Below are 15,550 nucleotides of genomic sequence, written 5' to 3' on the forward strand. Positions count from 1 at the left end.
TCTAATTTAGATGAAAGCCTGTATTTTTTTTCCTTTTTCCGTATTTCATGCTTTGCATCTTTGATGCTGCAGACCAATCCACTTAAAATAGTGTGGTAATTCTCTTATTGATTATTCGTTTATGTGGATTCCATGGTATAAAAAGTAACACAAACAAACAGCAAATAACAAAAAATTGGATAATGTTGCACTGCATGTACCATAACAAACTTTCAATGTAAACAAATTTAAAGAAAAACAAATCTTGTCGGTTTCTTGCATTTTGAAATTGATCAATTAAAATCAAGTGCTTGTCTGGTAAAATCCAATAATTTACCCTGTCATCCAGGATTTTTGATGTGGTGATCCAGAGGTGAAAAATATGAGAAAGTGCTATTTCCTCTGGTTTATACCTTTGATGATGGCCATGGCTTAAAATATCAGTGTCATATTAAAGATCGTGTATAGTTGCAACATTACCTTATTCACTCTAATGTTAGCTGTGTGTTGATCAGGCGTGGAAATAACGGTTTTACATGTACCTGAAGAAGTACCTGACATTTTCAACTTAGTGCCGGACATGTATTAATATACTATTCAAAAAAAGTAGGGGATATTTGATTTTGGGGGCATAATACTAAAATATGCAAATGACTACGAAAAAAGTCACTATAGAACCTAACAGAAGAAACATTTCCAGTTACATGTGACGCCCAAACGCACCAATAGCTACCGCATGGAATGCAGGTGATGCTTGGGATCATCATGGGGGTCCAACCCAAGATTTGCACGACTCTGACTTTGAATGTTACAGTCATTGTGGCATTGAATTCCAGGGTGGAAACATCAGTTTAATTGTTTTAGTGACCAGAAAACAAATTTTGATATGCGTCGGCTTACCCAGAATGAAAGGTTACGTGCCCTTGGCATGCTACAGATCGGCACAACACAGGCGGTTGTGGCGCGGACGATGAATGTTTCTCAGTCTGTCATAAGCAGGCTATGGTCCAGATACCGTGATACACAATCTGTACAGGACAGACCACGCTCAGGTCGACCAAGGGCGACAACTCAAGCCCAGGATCGATTTATCCGTACCTTGGCCTTGAGAAATCGTGTCATCACAGCAAATCAGATCAGCGCTCGTCTTCAAACAGACACTGGTGTGAGAGTGAGTGCATGGCCAGACGATTCGGAATCGACTGCATAGGGGTCACCTTCGCGGCCGACGTCCTCGCGTGATCCCTTGTTTGAGAGATCATCCCTTGTAGGGATCGTCAACACTGGGATAATCGACGCTGGAGCAATGTGATGTTTTCAGATGAGTCAAGGTTCACTGTTGATTTTTTGGACAGACGTAGGAGGGTGTGGCGTCGTCGAAACGAGCGCTTCCAATACGTTAACGTCATCAGACATGATCGATTTGGGGGTGGTTCTGTTATGGTGTGGGGAGGCATCACTGTTGCTGGAAGAACGGCTTTACATGTTGTTGCAGGGCGTGTTACAGGCCAGTACTACCGGGACAACATCTTGGCAGTCCATGTTGTGCCGTTCGCACGACGTCATGGCCGACGTTTCATCTTCCAGGATGACAACGCAAGATGTCACAGGGCCAGGATCGTTACAGGTTACCTCCAACAACAGAACATCACCACATTACCTTGGCCAGCACTGAATCCCGACCTCTCCCCCATCGAGCATGTCTGGGACATGCTTGGACAGAGGTTACGTCAACGTCAACAACGTCCTGCCAATGTCCAAGAACTTGCTGCTGCGTTGCAACAGGAATGGGACAATCTGGACCAAAATGACCTTAGACGTCTCATTAGGAGTATGCCACGTCGGATCAATGCTTGTTTGGCAAACAGAGGAGGATTTACCCGTTACTGACTTGGTTGTGATGCTGTGGTAACTTTGCTGTTTGACCCCGGGTATCATTTTACCCTTATAATGGTCAGTCTGTGCCTTACTTAGTCTAACGATCATTTGGAATAAATCGATGAATGTGAACTTCATTTCATTTTGTCATTTGTTTCTTCGTCAGTTTCATTAGGTGACTTTAATAACACTTTAAAATCAAATATCCCCTACTTTTTTTGAATAGTATAATATTAATACAAAAGACAAATCAGTGCCGGACAAAATGACAGGCACCAGAAGTTTAGTGCCTGACAAAGCCTGAATCTGTGCCTGACATTGTCAGTGACAGGTGCCTTATTTCCAGGCTTGGTGTTGATTTAAATTGTTTTGTTTTAACAGGTTCAGATGATAAGAGTGGAAGGAGTGAGATAGATAGGGAAATAGATGTAAAGGGGTTTGGAGGGGATGTTCAAAATTATTCACTTTATTTTGGTCAAGATGACTGGGAATGCAATACATCTGATTCTTCTGATTCAACTATTTCTGTTTCTGATCTTTCTGTTAATATTAAACCTTTGCATGATGCTTCATCTGGGGTTTTTGATGGCAATGCGGGTGTCTGTCAGGCTAACGAACATAATGATGATTCTTCAGTCTTTAATTCCATCTCTCAAGCTTCTGCTAATAGGGAGTCTTTTGATTCTTTGCACACTCTGTCCAGTGACAATGCACATCTCACTTCTTCAGCTCTGCAACAACTTAGCAATGCTCTAGCTGAGTATCCAGATACAGATTCTGTTGATGACACCTTTACTAACACTTCTTTCGCTAATTCTCTTTCTAGTAACACTGCCTCTTTTTATACTCCTGAATCTAACCTAGAAAGCTACAATCGCAAATCTGATTCACAGATTTCAGAGGTCACACGACCACAGTTAACAAATGTTTTTTACCAAAACTTACTTGATACTACTTCTAAAGAACATAAAAGTCCTGACACTTTACCAGATGATAATGTTGATCACCCAAAGTTAATAACAACCAAGCCAGAAGAAACAAGCACTTCTGTTGATCTAAAACATAAGAAAGAACAAAAATTAAGAGCAAATAAAACAGAGAATATGCATTCAAGTTCCCAGGGACCAGGTTTTGATGAAGGTGCCGCCAACTGCACATTTGTTTCTGACATTCAGAGTAGAATTAGAGCTTTGAAATTAAATTCAGAGAAGCAATTTGAAGATGAAGACTCCAAGGAATACTGTGTTGAGCACCAGATAACCAGTGAAGATATTCCTGACAGTATATTTGTACCTGAAGAGGAACCAAACCAGAAATGTTCCAAGTATGTTTTAGACATGGAGGAGTACATTGATTTAGACGACGATAATGATTCAGCTTACAAAGATTTGGAAAATCAGTCTGATTCAGTAGATGGAGGGAAGACATTTATCTACGAGAAGGCAGATTATATTTTAACAGAAATGAATCGAGAACACGCAAGTCAAAATTTTAGCCAGTCAGATAAGATGGGAGATCATAAATGGAAAAACACTGTCCAATCTTCTCAGAAAGCAATTCGATCCCAAACTGTGCCATCAGTTAAAGTGGTTATTAACACTTCTGAAATCCAACCTCCACCATACACCAAACAGGACCAATGTAATTTCTTCAAAAGTCAGTTTTACAGATCAGATGTTAATGACACATCAGATAATTTGAGTGTGATTACTGAAACTACTGAACCAACTGACGATTTAACACTCAATGATTTGACAACAAACGCTGACCTTGAAGAAAATGAAGATATTGATGACTTAGCCAACACTTCGTTGGATATTCTCAGTGACAATAACTTTGGATCTGTAATGATCAAAAGCCCAAGGTTGGTCAAAAAAGCCAAATTGATCAGAGAGAGAGGTCCACAAAGAAAATTTCATGGGGAAGTTGGTAAAGATGGAACCAGGAAAACGTCCTCAAAGAAGAAAGCAGTAAAAAGTAATGTTGTGTCTGTTGTTTCACCTGAAAGTTCTTTTGGGGACCGTAGTTATGAAGGAGACAAGGTTGTAACTTCAGATATCAATTTGACAGCCCAGAAAACATTCCAATCAACCTCAAAAAACAACCCTAATTCAGACTTAAATAGCCTTGAAACAGAGAGTGAGAAGATTATTAATAGTGAAATGACAAAAACCACTATGGTAGGTGCTATTGTAAAGACTAAACACTCCCAAAATACTACCACTTCTAATGTTCATCTTGATAATGAAAAGCTAAACTCAGTCTCGACTGTGGATGCTGATGCAGATTTTTTTAAATTAGAAGTTCCTATTCCCAAAGCCAGAAAATTGGTTGCAGTGAACAAAAAAGAAATTGGTTCTGATTCTGATGCTGGAAAACAAATCAAGAGCTCTGTATGTCAAGAAGATTTGACAGCAGGCTCTACTTTACAGTATGTTTCTGATAAACAAACTATTTCAACACCAGACATGGGTCATGTTCCAATTACACACGATTACCATTTTCACACTGTGTCTGAAGTGAAAAATGGAAATTCTTGTAGCCATCTTTTGTCAGAAAATTCAAATGCAATTTATGCAGAAGGGAAGCCATCAAATCCAGAAGATAAGTTTGTCATTAGTAACGTCCCAGACAATGAGGGTAATTCTCAAAGAATTATAGCCATTAAAGATCAAGACGACATTGAGGCACCGATTAAACCCCCTAGAAGTTTTATTGATACAGTCAAAGTAGATGGGTATTTAGACACGCACCATGTCTTAATGACTGCTTATAACGGCCATGAAAATACCCAAGCCTATTCTAATACAGTTAAACCGGGGGAATTTATGAACAATTCTACAGGAATCAAATCAAATCTTTCAGCCTCAAAGAACTCTAACATAGATGAATTATCCGATTCGCATGGAAATGTGGACATCACTGGGAGACTAAATACAAGAAAACGAGATTCTGGATGCATTTTAGATGACGATTGTGATTTATTCACCTCAGAAGATATTGTGGGTCAACAAGAAGAAATGGAAGTAGTTACTGAGAACGTTGATATTAAGCTATCTGAAAAGACGACCTCATGTGATTCTGTAATTGAAACAAAGTCAGATCGCAACGAGTATAAAACTAGTATCAATCAAGAACAATTGAAGAGTCTGGAGTTAAATGATAGAAAGATCGGGTGTAAAAACTGTCAAACTGTTCCTAGTATTAGAATATTTACCACAAATGAAATAGCCACAAATACAGAACCACTTGAAGACAAGGTCGTGGATGCCACAAATTTGAACAGTGGTTTTTGTTATGTAGATGTACATGCCACACCTACTTCGGACACGCCCTTTTCTGCTGCACCCTCTTCTGCTACACCTACTAACAATGGCTATGTTAATACTTGTACTAACAATGGTGATGGCAATAAAATAAATAAAACTGTTAATTCTGCAACTAACAAACGAGAAGAAGAAGGTTTATCATATGATCCCATATTGTCCCTAGTTACCCCTCCTTCCCCTTACTACAACAACTCAGAAAAGGATTACTCTGAAAAACCTGAGAGAGAAACGACTGACAATCTACAGTTTGTAACCCATAACGAAACAACTTCTATCCCTTCTATAACAGTATCTACACTACCAACTATTTCTGTTACAACCACTTCCTCTGTATCTGATCTACCGATATCACATACTACAGGTATTACCAGTAATTTATTCTTCTGTAAGTTGTGATACAAGTGAACGGTTATTCTTGGAATGGGTTGAAATGTGGGTCATTACAATTTTACATTTATATCTCTGTAATTTAAGGCAGTCCTCTTTTTCTTTGAAAATTATAACATCAGTGTCAATCATAACATAGAAAATTGCTCTTAAATTACCCTGAAAGTTTGCTTTGTGTATGAAAACAAATTTTGCGCTTAGAAAATCTTTGGGATTTTACTTTAGATATCCAAAAAGTGAAAAAGGAAACATCTAAAATATTTCTCAACGAAAGTAAAAAAATATCTCCAATTAAATGTAAAAACTGTTATTATGTAAAAGGAACATCCACATATAAAAAATCTTAATTTAGAATGGGCTGGCTTGTCAGAAAAGGATAAAAAATTTTGTAACTATATCTGTCTGAAACATTGACTCGGCCATAACTGATGTGAGAATTGTCCAATTTGAATAATATTTGATAAAATAATTTTAAATAAAACATTTTGCTTGTCTAAAGTGTTATTCTCTATATATTAAACCTTGATTGTAGCATGTTATGCATCCTTCAATTTGTTTTTTTTATATGTGCATGTATTTCATTGTTCTACTTCTGGTAATTATTGATTTACAAATTTTATCAGGCCAGTTTTTATTTCAGGTTGTATATGACTCTTGATGATTTCTTTCAGGATTTAAAAAACTTATCTACTTCAAGACCCATATTTTGCAAATTTGTATTCCTTTCTCTATGGAATGTCAACAAGGGGCTTTATTTTCTGGTTTGAAAAAAATATTCTGTGTCAAATTACTATTGGTTAAAAAACTGTGTAATGACCAATCAATTTCCATGTAACAAATCAAAAGAAGATTCAAGATACAAACATGATGGCTCAATTTATTCTTGAAACAAAACACTACCAAGTTCCCACTTTGTGGAATTTTGTATAAGGAGAAATTGAGTATTACCCTGTAAAGTAATATAGTTAAGCCTTTGTTAATAATAGCTTGGTCTCTATTAAATTAATAGTAAAACCTTTATGCAGTTTAGTACAGATTACTATCAGTCCAGCATACTGGTAAGTAATATTAAACCTTTAAAAACTGGACTACCCAAAACTGTAACTCCCTTTTGCACCTATGGTATTGTAGGGAGCAGTGGTTTGGGGCAGTTTGGAAAACGAGCTGCAAAACTTAAATGTTAAAAGGTCACTTTCCACTCCTTTTTTCAGGGAAATGGGGTAGTCAATATTTATATGTATAGGATGCTAAAGGGTTAATTCTGTGAGAAATAAAATAAAAATGTATGTGTTTTTATTTTCAGATTCTGGAAAATTATCAGTAACAACTGAAGGCGTTTCAGACGAGGGCACTTCTTCTGATAATACGCCAGAGCATCGAGCGTCACGTCAAAGTCGTTTGTCAATCCCATCACTTGTGCTGACATCTGCTGATGATGTAAGTATATACCAAGAAGAATCCTTTTAACTTCTCAATTCTCAAGAAGTTTCCTTTTAACTGAGATTTTGACAAGATAATCAAATATAGTAGAAATAAAATTTGTTTGTTGCAAACACATATGCGTGTAATAGGTATTGTTATATAAGATATAGGAGGGCATCTGACCCGCACACCTTCTACTGATAAAAATATTTCAGGAAAATTTCTTGCATTTAATTGTATGATGAAATATATTTTGTCTGCTCTTTAAAGCCCCTGATCATCATTTGTAGGGGATCATGTGGCTAAGTGGGTAAGACGCTGGTTCGCTAGCCTGGAGGTCGGGTGTTCGATCCGTGCATTGGCCGAGAAAGTTCATCCAGATTTTCCGGCGTGGTTTCCCCTTGTCAGTGATGCAGGACGGAGGGCCTGACAAGGACAGCTGTCTAGTCCTTCAGATGAGATGAAAAACCGAGGTCCCGTGTATATATTGGAATGCACGTAAAAGATCCCCAGGCAGTTGGAATTCCATATAAGAGTAGGCGATAGTGCCGCTGCCCAGGCAAAATTTCCCTCATAGCACATTGTATGGCGTATGCCCGTCTTCATTAGAACAGAGGTCGGGTGTTCGATCCCTGCATTGGCCGAGAAAGTTCATCCAGATTTTCCGGCGTGGTTCTCCCTTGTCAGTGATGCAGGACGGAGGGGCTGACAAGGAAAGCTGTCTAGTCGTTCGGATGGGACGAAAAACCGAGGTCCCGTGTACACATTGGCGTGCACGTATAAGATCCCTTGGCAGATGGAATTCGATATAAGAGTAGGCGATAGTGCCGCTGCCCGGGCAAAATTTCCCTCATAGCACACTGTATGGCGTATGCCCGTCTTCATTAGCCCAGGTTAGGAGCAGAACAGTAGGACGTTAAACTCCATTTCATTTCATTTCATTAGAACAGTATAGGAGTAGAACAGTAGGACGTTAAACCCCATTTCATTTCATTTCATCATTTGCATGTTTTGAACAATATCTAATTATTCTACCCAACAAGTGGTTATATCTTCTCCAGAGGATACCAATTGTTGACGGAATTGCATCATTTTATGACTGCCATTCCTTTTAGATATTTCACAATATTGTAGTTCCCCTCATATGGCAATCAGCAGTTTTAGTTAAAGAATTTGTGCCACTCTTTGATTTGTATAGGTCATTTATAGGATTTATTGTTGCATACATATGTATTCAATATTCACTACAACCAGATGTTTGATTGTAACAAATACAGTGAACTTAGAAAGGCAGACATGATCAAGTAACATATACAATATATGTAATTGGGGTTATAACAAATTGCAGCAATTAGAAGTGGAAATACTGTCAAATTATAAAGTACTATATACATATAATAAACAATTTATTATGTGCAGAAAAAAAAACATATGTTATATGGACTAAAGTTATGTTTTGTGAAGACCGTCACCCCCAAGAACAACAACAAGATGTGTAGTGCTTTGGGGATGTTAAAAAACGATAAGCATAATATAAAAATACTGTATTAAAAACTGATTTGGTTGATATAAAAATACTGTATTAAAAACCGATATGGTTGATATAAAAATATTGTATTAAAAACTGTATGATTGATGGAGTAGAAAGAAAATATTATATGACAGAATTTTGTGCTAAAATTGATATAAAAATAATGTTTTTATGGTAAATATCAGAAAGCAGATGATGACAACGATGATAATATTGATGATTTAGTAGCCTCACATCGATCAGGCGCATCATCAGCACGCAGCAGTACTCGGGGACCATTTTCATTGTTTAGTGTAAGTTTATGACACTCTTAGAAAAACTCCATTTAAGATCGGTGGAGGGTTTTATGAAGCCAATTTATAGTTTATGGTTTATGTTCTAACACCAAACCTGTTTAACTGTCAGTTAATGTCAGCCAATAAAACAATTTAGTTTATGTTCTTAACCTGTATGACTAGAAGAAGTGTTGATTTGATTTGGTCACAACAGCCTTGCTATTTTGATATTCAAGCTATTGAGGTTGAGGTTTGTTTTACGGCAGCCCGATTTGATGACATTTCATGTGTCTGAAAAAAGCAACATCTCTATATAAACACTTTTCATTATGCAGTGTTATTGAACGTTGGTTTTATAGATGCATCTACCAGTGTTCCTGATCTTCACCCGCCTACAGAGGCTTTTATTTTCAATTTGACAATATCTCAGCAGTGACCAAATCTATGGGTACTAAACAATTCTGTTAATTAATCAAAAATCAGATCAAATCAAATCTACACCTTAATTTTTCACAAAATAAAAGTAATCCTAATCATTCAACAATACTATTGGTGGGGAGTTCTCTTTAACAATTAGTGGTGATTGTGTGTTTCGTTATTAATAACTAACAATTTCAGTTTTTAACTCTTTTATATTCTTTTAGAAATGTGGAGGTTATTTTGTAGTTCAATAGTTGTATTGAAGCACTTGCTGGTAGATCTTTGTACCCTAAGGTCTATGAAATATATTGTACCCTATGGCCTCTATAAAAAATATATTGTACCCTAAGGTCTATGAAATATATTGTACCCTAAGGTCTCTATGAAATATTTTGTATACCCTAGGGTCTCCAAGAGATATATTGTATATCAATGTTTTAAATTACTATCTAATGAATTTTAGAAGTTAAATTTATCAGGACATAGACTTTTGTGATGGTTAATTTGTTTCTGTGTGACTCATGTGTTTTACTGACTTATGCCATACTTAATTATTTGGGCGTGTACAAATAATAATAATAAAATACATTTGTATTGAACTTATTTTACTGACAAATTCTTATAACTACTTGTGAAATTTGAAAAATTGTCATAGGAGTATCTGGTGTCATTTTATTGGCAGACTGCTGGTCTAAAGATTCCTGTTATTATAGAATATTTGTTTTATTTTAATAGGATAGTCGAGAGAGTATATTAAGTATATATAGTGATGCTGGTGAGATAAACTATGGTAAGATACCAGTCAGTGGGGAAGTATTATTAGGTGTAGATTATAATTATAAAACAGGTGCTCTCGAGATATATGTTAAACAGTGTAAAGACCTGGCACCAGTTGACACCAAGAAAAATAAATCAGACCCGTAAGTAAATCACACTTATTAGAAATCCATATCATTTATTAGAAATCCATATAATTCAATAGAAATCCATATAATTCAATAGAAATCCATATAATTCAATAGAAATCCATACCATTTATTAGAAATACACATCATTTATTAGAAATACGCATATCATTTATTAGAAATATATATATCATTTATTAGAAAAAAATATTTCATTTATTAGAAAAAAATATTTCATTTATTAGAAATACATATTTTTTTATTATAGAAATCCATATCATTTAGTATAGAAGTCCAGAAAAATGAATAAGTTGATTTCAGAATGACAATAACCTCAATACCTGTACTCTTCTTTATTTTTGATATACCATTGAAATATGAACTGTTTCCTTTTTCTTTTCAGCTATATAAAAACATATTTACTGCCTGATAAAACAAGAAGTGGAAAAAGAAAAACCAAAATTAAAAAACATACTTTAAACCCAACATTTGATGAGGTTTTACGGGTAAGTCATATTGTTATATCTCATCCAAATTCTATTACGGTTATGGCTATGGCTGAGAAAGTTTTTTTTGAGATGTTCTTGTCTGGTTTCTCTGTGTTGTTGGTGCAGGACAGAGGGGTCCGCAAGAAAAAGCTCCTAGTCATCCAGATGGGACGAATAGCCGAAGTCCTGTGTACAACAGACACAAATTTTCTCATTGAACTCTACAAAGTGTATGCCAGTCTTCAATAACACGATTAGTTCAGAAAAGTAGGACATATTTATTTGGTTGTTATCAACATGTTAATAATTATGTGTACTCAATATGTTTTAATGTGTGTACTGAATATAGTTAACTAAATCTGTCTATTGCATGTCTTTTTTCTGGCTTCAAATGGTATATATATATTATTATTTGGACATTTATTCACATGACAAGCCCATAATTAACTCTCTAGAACATCAGATGGCTGGTATTGAATGGATTAGAACACCTGTGCCATATTTAACATTAAAATGGATAATTGAGATTCAATTTTGTTTATTATTGTAGCAATGGTACTTGACAATTGAAACTTTTTACGTCATATCTTGTCAAAACTTCAAACACTCATAACTTTTCTCAGAATAATGTAATTTGATTGAAATTTTTCAGTATATTCACATTTCATTATCTATTTTTAAAATATTATAGCAAGAAAGACCATCTGATTATCTAAATCTTACATAATGCACCTTTCAATGTTGTACTGAATATAATATAGTTAAATGTATTTTATAACTTGAAATGTGTATATTAATTTCAGTATAATGTTAGTAAAAGTGAAGTAGAAAATAGAATATTATGGCTAACTGTGTGGAATAATGATAAATTTGGTAGAAATGATTTCCTTGGGGAAGTTATGTTATCGTTAGACTGTTATTCTTTCGGTGATCCTACGCCTAAATGGTATTTATTACAAGAACGAGTAAGTTTTAAGGGTTTCCTATTTAATTGAATTTGAATTCAATTTATTTTATGTGTGATTGCCATACAATAGTAAAACATTTTATTGTTATCTCCATAAAACTGTCATTGTGTCTGGCCATCTAATGGATTCCCTCCAGCTTAAAAAGAGCTTTTGGGTAGACTGTTGCATACAGTTTCCATGAAATGCAGCCTGTTGAGCAACTGAACCTGGAGACACAGTTTTTCTCTTTCATCCCATATTGTTGTGCATATCCTAGAATCAAATACTAGAAGGAATTATTATTGTACATTAAAGGTGTATTGCTTAATTTGACAGACCTTTGACTCCCTGACAAAATGCATCATTAAACACTGCTGTAATATCTGGAAATATCCTTTAATGTTGTGGAGGCACAGAGGCTTATAGTGAGTAATGTGATTACTCGCTAACCTGGAGTGGTGCAGGACGGAAGGGTCTGGCTAGGAACAGTGTTTAGTCATTTGGCTGGGACAAAAAAAAAAAACGAGTTACCCTGTACATAAACAAACACTTGATAGTTGGAATTCGCAATTTCTCTCATAGCATATGCAGTATAGTGTCTGTATGCCCATTTTCAGTAGCCCACATGGAGCTGAAAATTAGGACATATTATAAACCCCATTTCATTTCGTTAATGGTGAACCCTTATTTCTGCCTGTAAGACATATGTCCGGTTTCCTCCCACTGCGAAAGACCACTACGCGCAAGCGAATTATGGAAAAAAATTAGACCATATGTTAGTCCCGAAATGACCTGGTTTGTGTCGAATGGACGTTAAACCCCATTTCTCTCTCTCTCTCGTAAGACATATGCTGGGGATTAATTGATTATCTCTGGTGAATAATGTTTTCAGCACTATCCACACAAAATAAATTTTATTTTATTTTATTTAATTTTTACAGTTAGAGGAACCACAAGTAGGGTCTTTAATGCCTTACAAGGGAGATTTAGTTTTATCAATAAAATATGTCACACCAGATCAACTAGAAAAAGAATCGTCCAAAAAACTTAAAACCAAAAAGACTAAACACCAGAAAGGAGCATTACAAGTTATGGTAAAAGAAGCTAGGAACTTAACAGCCATAAGATCAAATGGAACATCTGACCCTTTCTGTAAAGGGTAAGTAGACAAGGATTCTTAGGTTAGGGTTGTCAAGAATGAAAGAAATTTGAGGATTAGTGTGCACTAGTCTTGTCATATGCTTGTATTTTATTTTACTAGGTATTTACTACCTGATAAACATAAATCTGGTAAGCAAAAGACTCCTGTTGTAAAGAAGAATTGTTCACCAGTTTGGAATTATTTATTTGTATTCGATGATGTGTTACTGGATGACCTTCCTGAACGTAGTCTTGAACTTACAATATGGGATCATGATACTCTATCCAGTAATGATTTCTTAGGGGGAATTAGATTTAACCTAGGCATGGGTAAGTACAATTAAAGGAATATCCTTGGCTTTTTTGAACATTGTGTCATGCATCCTTTTTCTTGCTCTCTCTGCTGATTTACTAAAATATATAACAATTTCTACTCAGACAGGGTCGGATTAAGACACGTGGTGGCCCTAGTATACTTAAGCAAATGGGGACCCTGTCTATTCCCAAAATAGCTTAAATTTATACTGAAATTGAATTATGAATTACATGTGTATAATTTTATTTTTATTAATTTGAATATACAACATAGATAAAAATAAAAGTTCAATCTCAAAATACTGAATGGTTAGCAATGTATGTCGAATATCCAATTGGTGTTAGTAAAAACGTCAATCGAATTACTGTACTTAAAGAATTAATGATATCCAAAATACCAAATTGTCAGGTCTCTCCTGCGTCATATTGGAATCATCGACTCATAGTAGCATGCAGAATTGATTTTAATGACTAGGACTGAGATGGTAAAAAGTAAAAAAAAGAACATCCGCAGAATTTTAAACACGTTTGGGAATGATGTGTTTTGTAAAATTTAATGTTTATATATTTTATGGATTTGTTAAGTCTGTTGTCTGTATTATAACTTCCTGATGAAGGTGTGTCATATGTGCCATTGTTCATAAACCAATGCTCAGTCGTATCAGATCATGTTTTCTAGAATGAGTATGCTACACTGCCCAATGCATTATTTTTCAGCTATAAATTAAAATTTTCTAGTACCCTAGCATTTCTCCAGTGTTAAATAAATTGTATATTTTATCGTAACAAATAGATATTTTTACCCTATCAATTTGTGGTTTCGACCCCACACTTGCATGTTACAAGGAGTAGGGTCGTCTGCCTATAACCTAGTGGATTTGCTCTTGAGTCCTCTGGTTTTCTCTCACTGATAAAAGACTCCTAAGCACAATGAATTATTGAAATAAAATTGTACCATATGTTTGACCGCAAATGAACTAGCTTGAGTTGAGTTTATGTTAAACGCCATTTCTCTTTCTCCTAGCAAGGTAAACATTTTTCTTTTTTTTAGGTATACATGAGGGTAAACCAGTAGAATGGATGGATGGTCGTGGTGAGGAAATAGCTATATGGCAGTGTATGTTAGATAGACCCAACACATGGATTGATGCCTGTGTAAATTTACGTGCTAGTATGGGCAAGAGTGGTGGGAAAAAATGATCTTGATGGGACAAAAAATAGACAGCCATTATAACTGGGATTAGTCCGGTTTAGACTTAAGGGTGCCCTTACAAAGTGTGTAGATTTAAAACTGTAGTTGTTGAATATTAAGATATGTAAAATGAAAAGATATCATAATTTAGAACTAGAGTGGATTGGACTAATGTTAAATGAATTTTGTTTATGTGTCTGCGAAGAAGAGTGATATTCACAGAGGGGAAATGGCATTAAAATGTGACTCGATTTCAGACTGTGTCTATGTTGATGGGTTGATTCAAATTTATGCAATTTAGTTAGTTTATAGACATCGAACAACATTAAAGTTAAAGAATAGGGTTATAGTATGGAACTTGTGACTTGAAATATGCACGATACTAGTAGAACAAAAAGGGATTCAAATAATATATAGATTATGTTAGTATTTTAGGAAATGTTTAATCTGTAATATTTATGTGAAATTAAATGAAAAAAGTTAAAATTTATCTGTGTTTCAATGACATGAAAACATAATGTTTGGAACATTGTCTGATTCAAATAAATTTAATTCATTAGAAATATAGTAATTAGTAATTACTAAGGGCAGGTTTAAACCTCACCCCTTCTTTGCAATGTTTATGAAATCTGCATTATTTAATATAATCAGTGACAATTGCTTTGTGTTATGTATATATAATCTTTTATGTGTACTATTTGAACATTCCATTATAAGTGATTTCTTCTTCTTTTTTTAAAAAAAAAAACATGAAATGAATAGGAAGTATCATATATTATTTGCATGAAAAACGAAGGGAAATATTAGGAACAAATTGTGTTTTTTTCTTCTTATTAATATTACATGTACTCAACCTCAAAACTTGCCTTCCGCATTTATTTATAATTTGTTGATTTTCTAAAGTTTTGTTTCAAATTATACATATAAAATTACATCTGTGATATATCAAGCTATTTTTTTTTTTTTTGTGTAATAAATGTATCATGAATTATATCCATAAGTTCAATAATTGTACCAATTACTTAATTTAGTTTGTTCATATTATATATATATTTGTCATAGACAATTATTATATTATGTTTAACATATATAGTTATTCTGGTGGTATTCTTAAAGCTAAATCCTACACAATGCATAATAATAAATGGTTGAATTATTAAGTTATTACATAATCATGTATGGGGAAAATTTGGGTGAAAAGGACAGTAATTATGATAATGGTTTCTGATATAATCTCGTGTGTCATTTATCATGATGCAAAATATTTGTTATAAACATGTTCTAAATGTATAAATCTTGCATAATTTTGTTTTCATCAAAAACAATCTATTGGTATTCTTTC

The 15,550-nt window shown here is 34.6% G+C and overlaps 1 protein-coding gene across 7 annotated transcripts in view; it reads left to right on the forward strand.

Moving 5' to 3' along the window:
* LOC126810590 (synaptotagmin-like protein 5) overlaps positions 1–14,943 on the forward strand; it is a 58,264-nt gene extending 43,321 nt beyond the window's left edge. For 5 of the 7 annotated variants that reach the window (XM_050535741.2, XM_050535742.2, XM_050535746.2 and 2 more), the window contains 8 exons: positions 6,877–7,010; positions 8,712–8,819; positions 9,957–10,141; positions 10,530–10,632; positions 11,418–11,579; positions 12,503–12,720; positions 12,823–13,031; positions 14,068–14,943. In XM_050535741.2, coding sequence (XP_050391698.1) covers positions 6,877–7,010; positions 8,712–8,819; positions 9,957–10,141; positions 10,530–10,632; positions 11,418–11,579; positions 12,503–12,720; positions 12,823–13,031; positions 14,068–14,216 — 1,268 coding nt within the window. In that variant the 3' untranslated portion in view covers positions 14,217–14,943. Of the gene's footprint in view, positions 1–2,903; positions 5,548–6,876; positions 7,011–8,711; positions 8,820–9,956; positions 10,142–10,529; positions 10,633–11,417; positions 11,580–12,502; positions 12,721–12,822; positions 13,032–14,067 lie in introns of those variants that run through there. The other 2 variants (XM_050535739.1, XM_050535740.1) reach the window with 2 other exon arrangements.
* The last annotated feature ends 607 nt before the right edge of the window (positions 14,944–15,550 follow it).

The sequence above is a fragment of the Patella vulgata genome, chromosome 2 (genome assembly GCF_932274485.2).
Source record: "Patella vulgata chromosome 2, xgPatVulg1.2, whole genome shotgun sequence".
Lineage (NCBI taxonomy): Eukaryota > Metazoa > Mollusca > Gastropoda > Patellidae > Patella > Patella vulgata.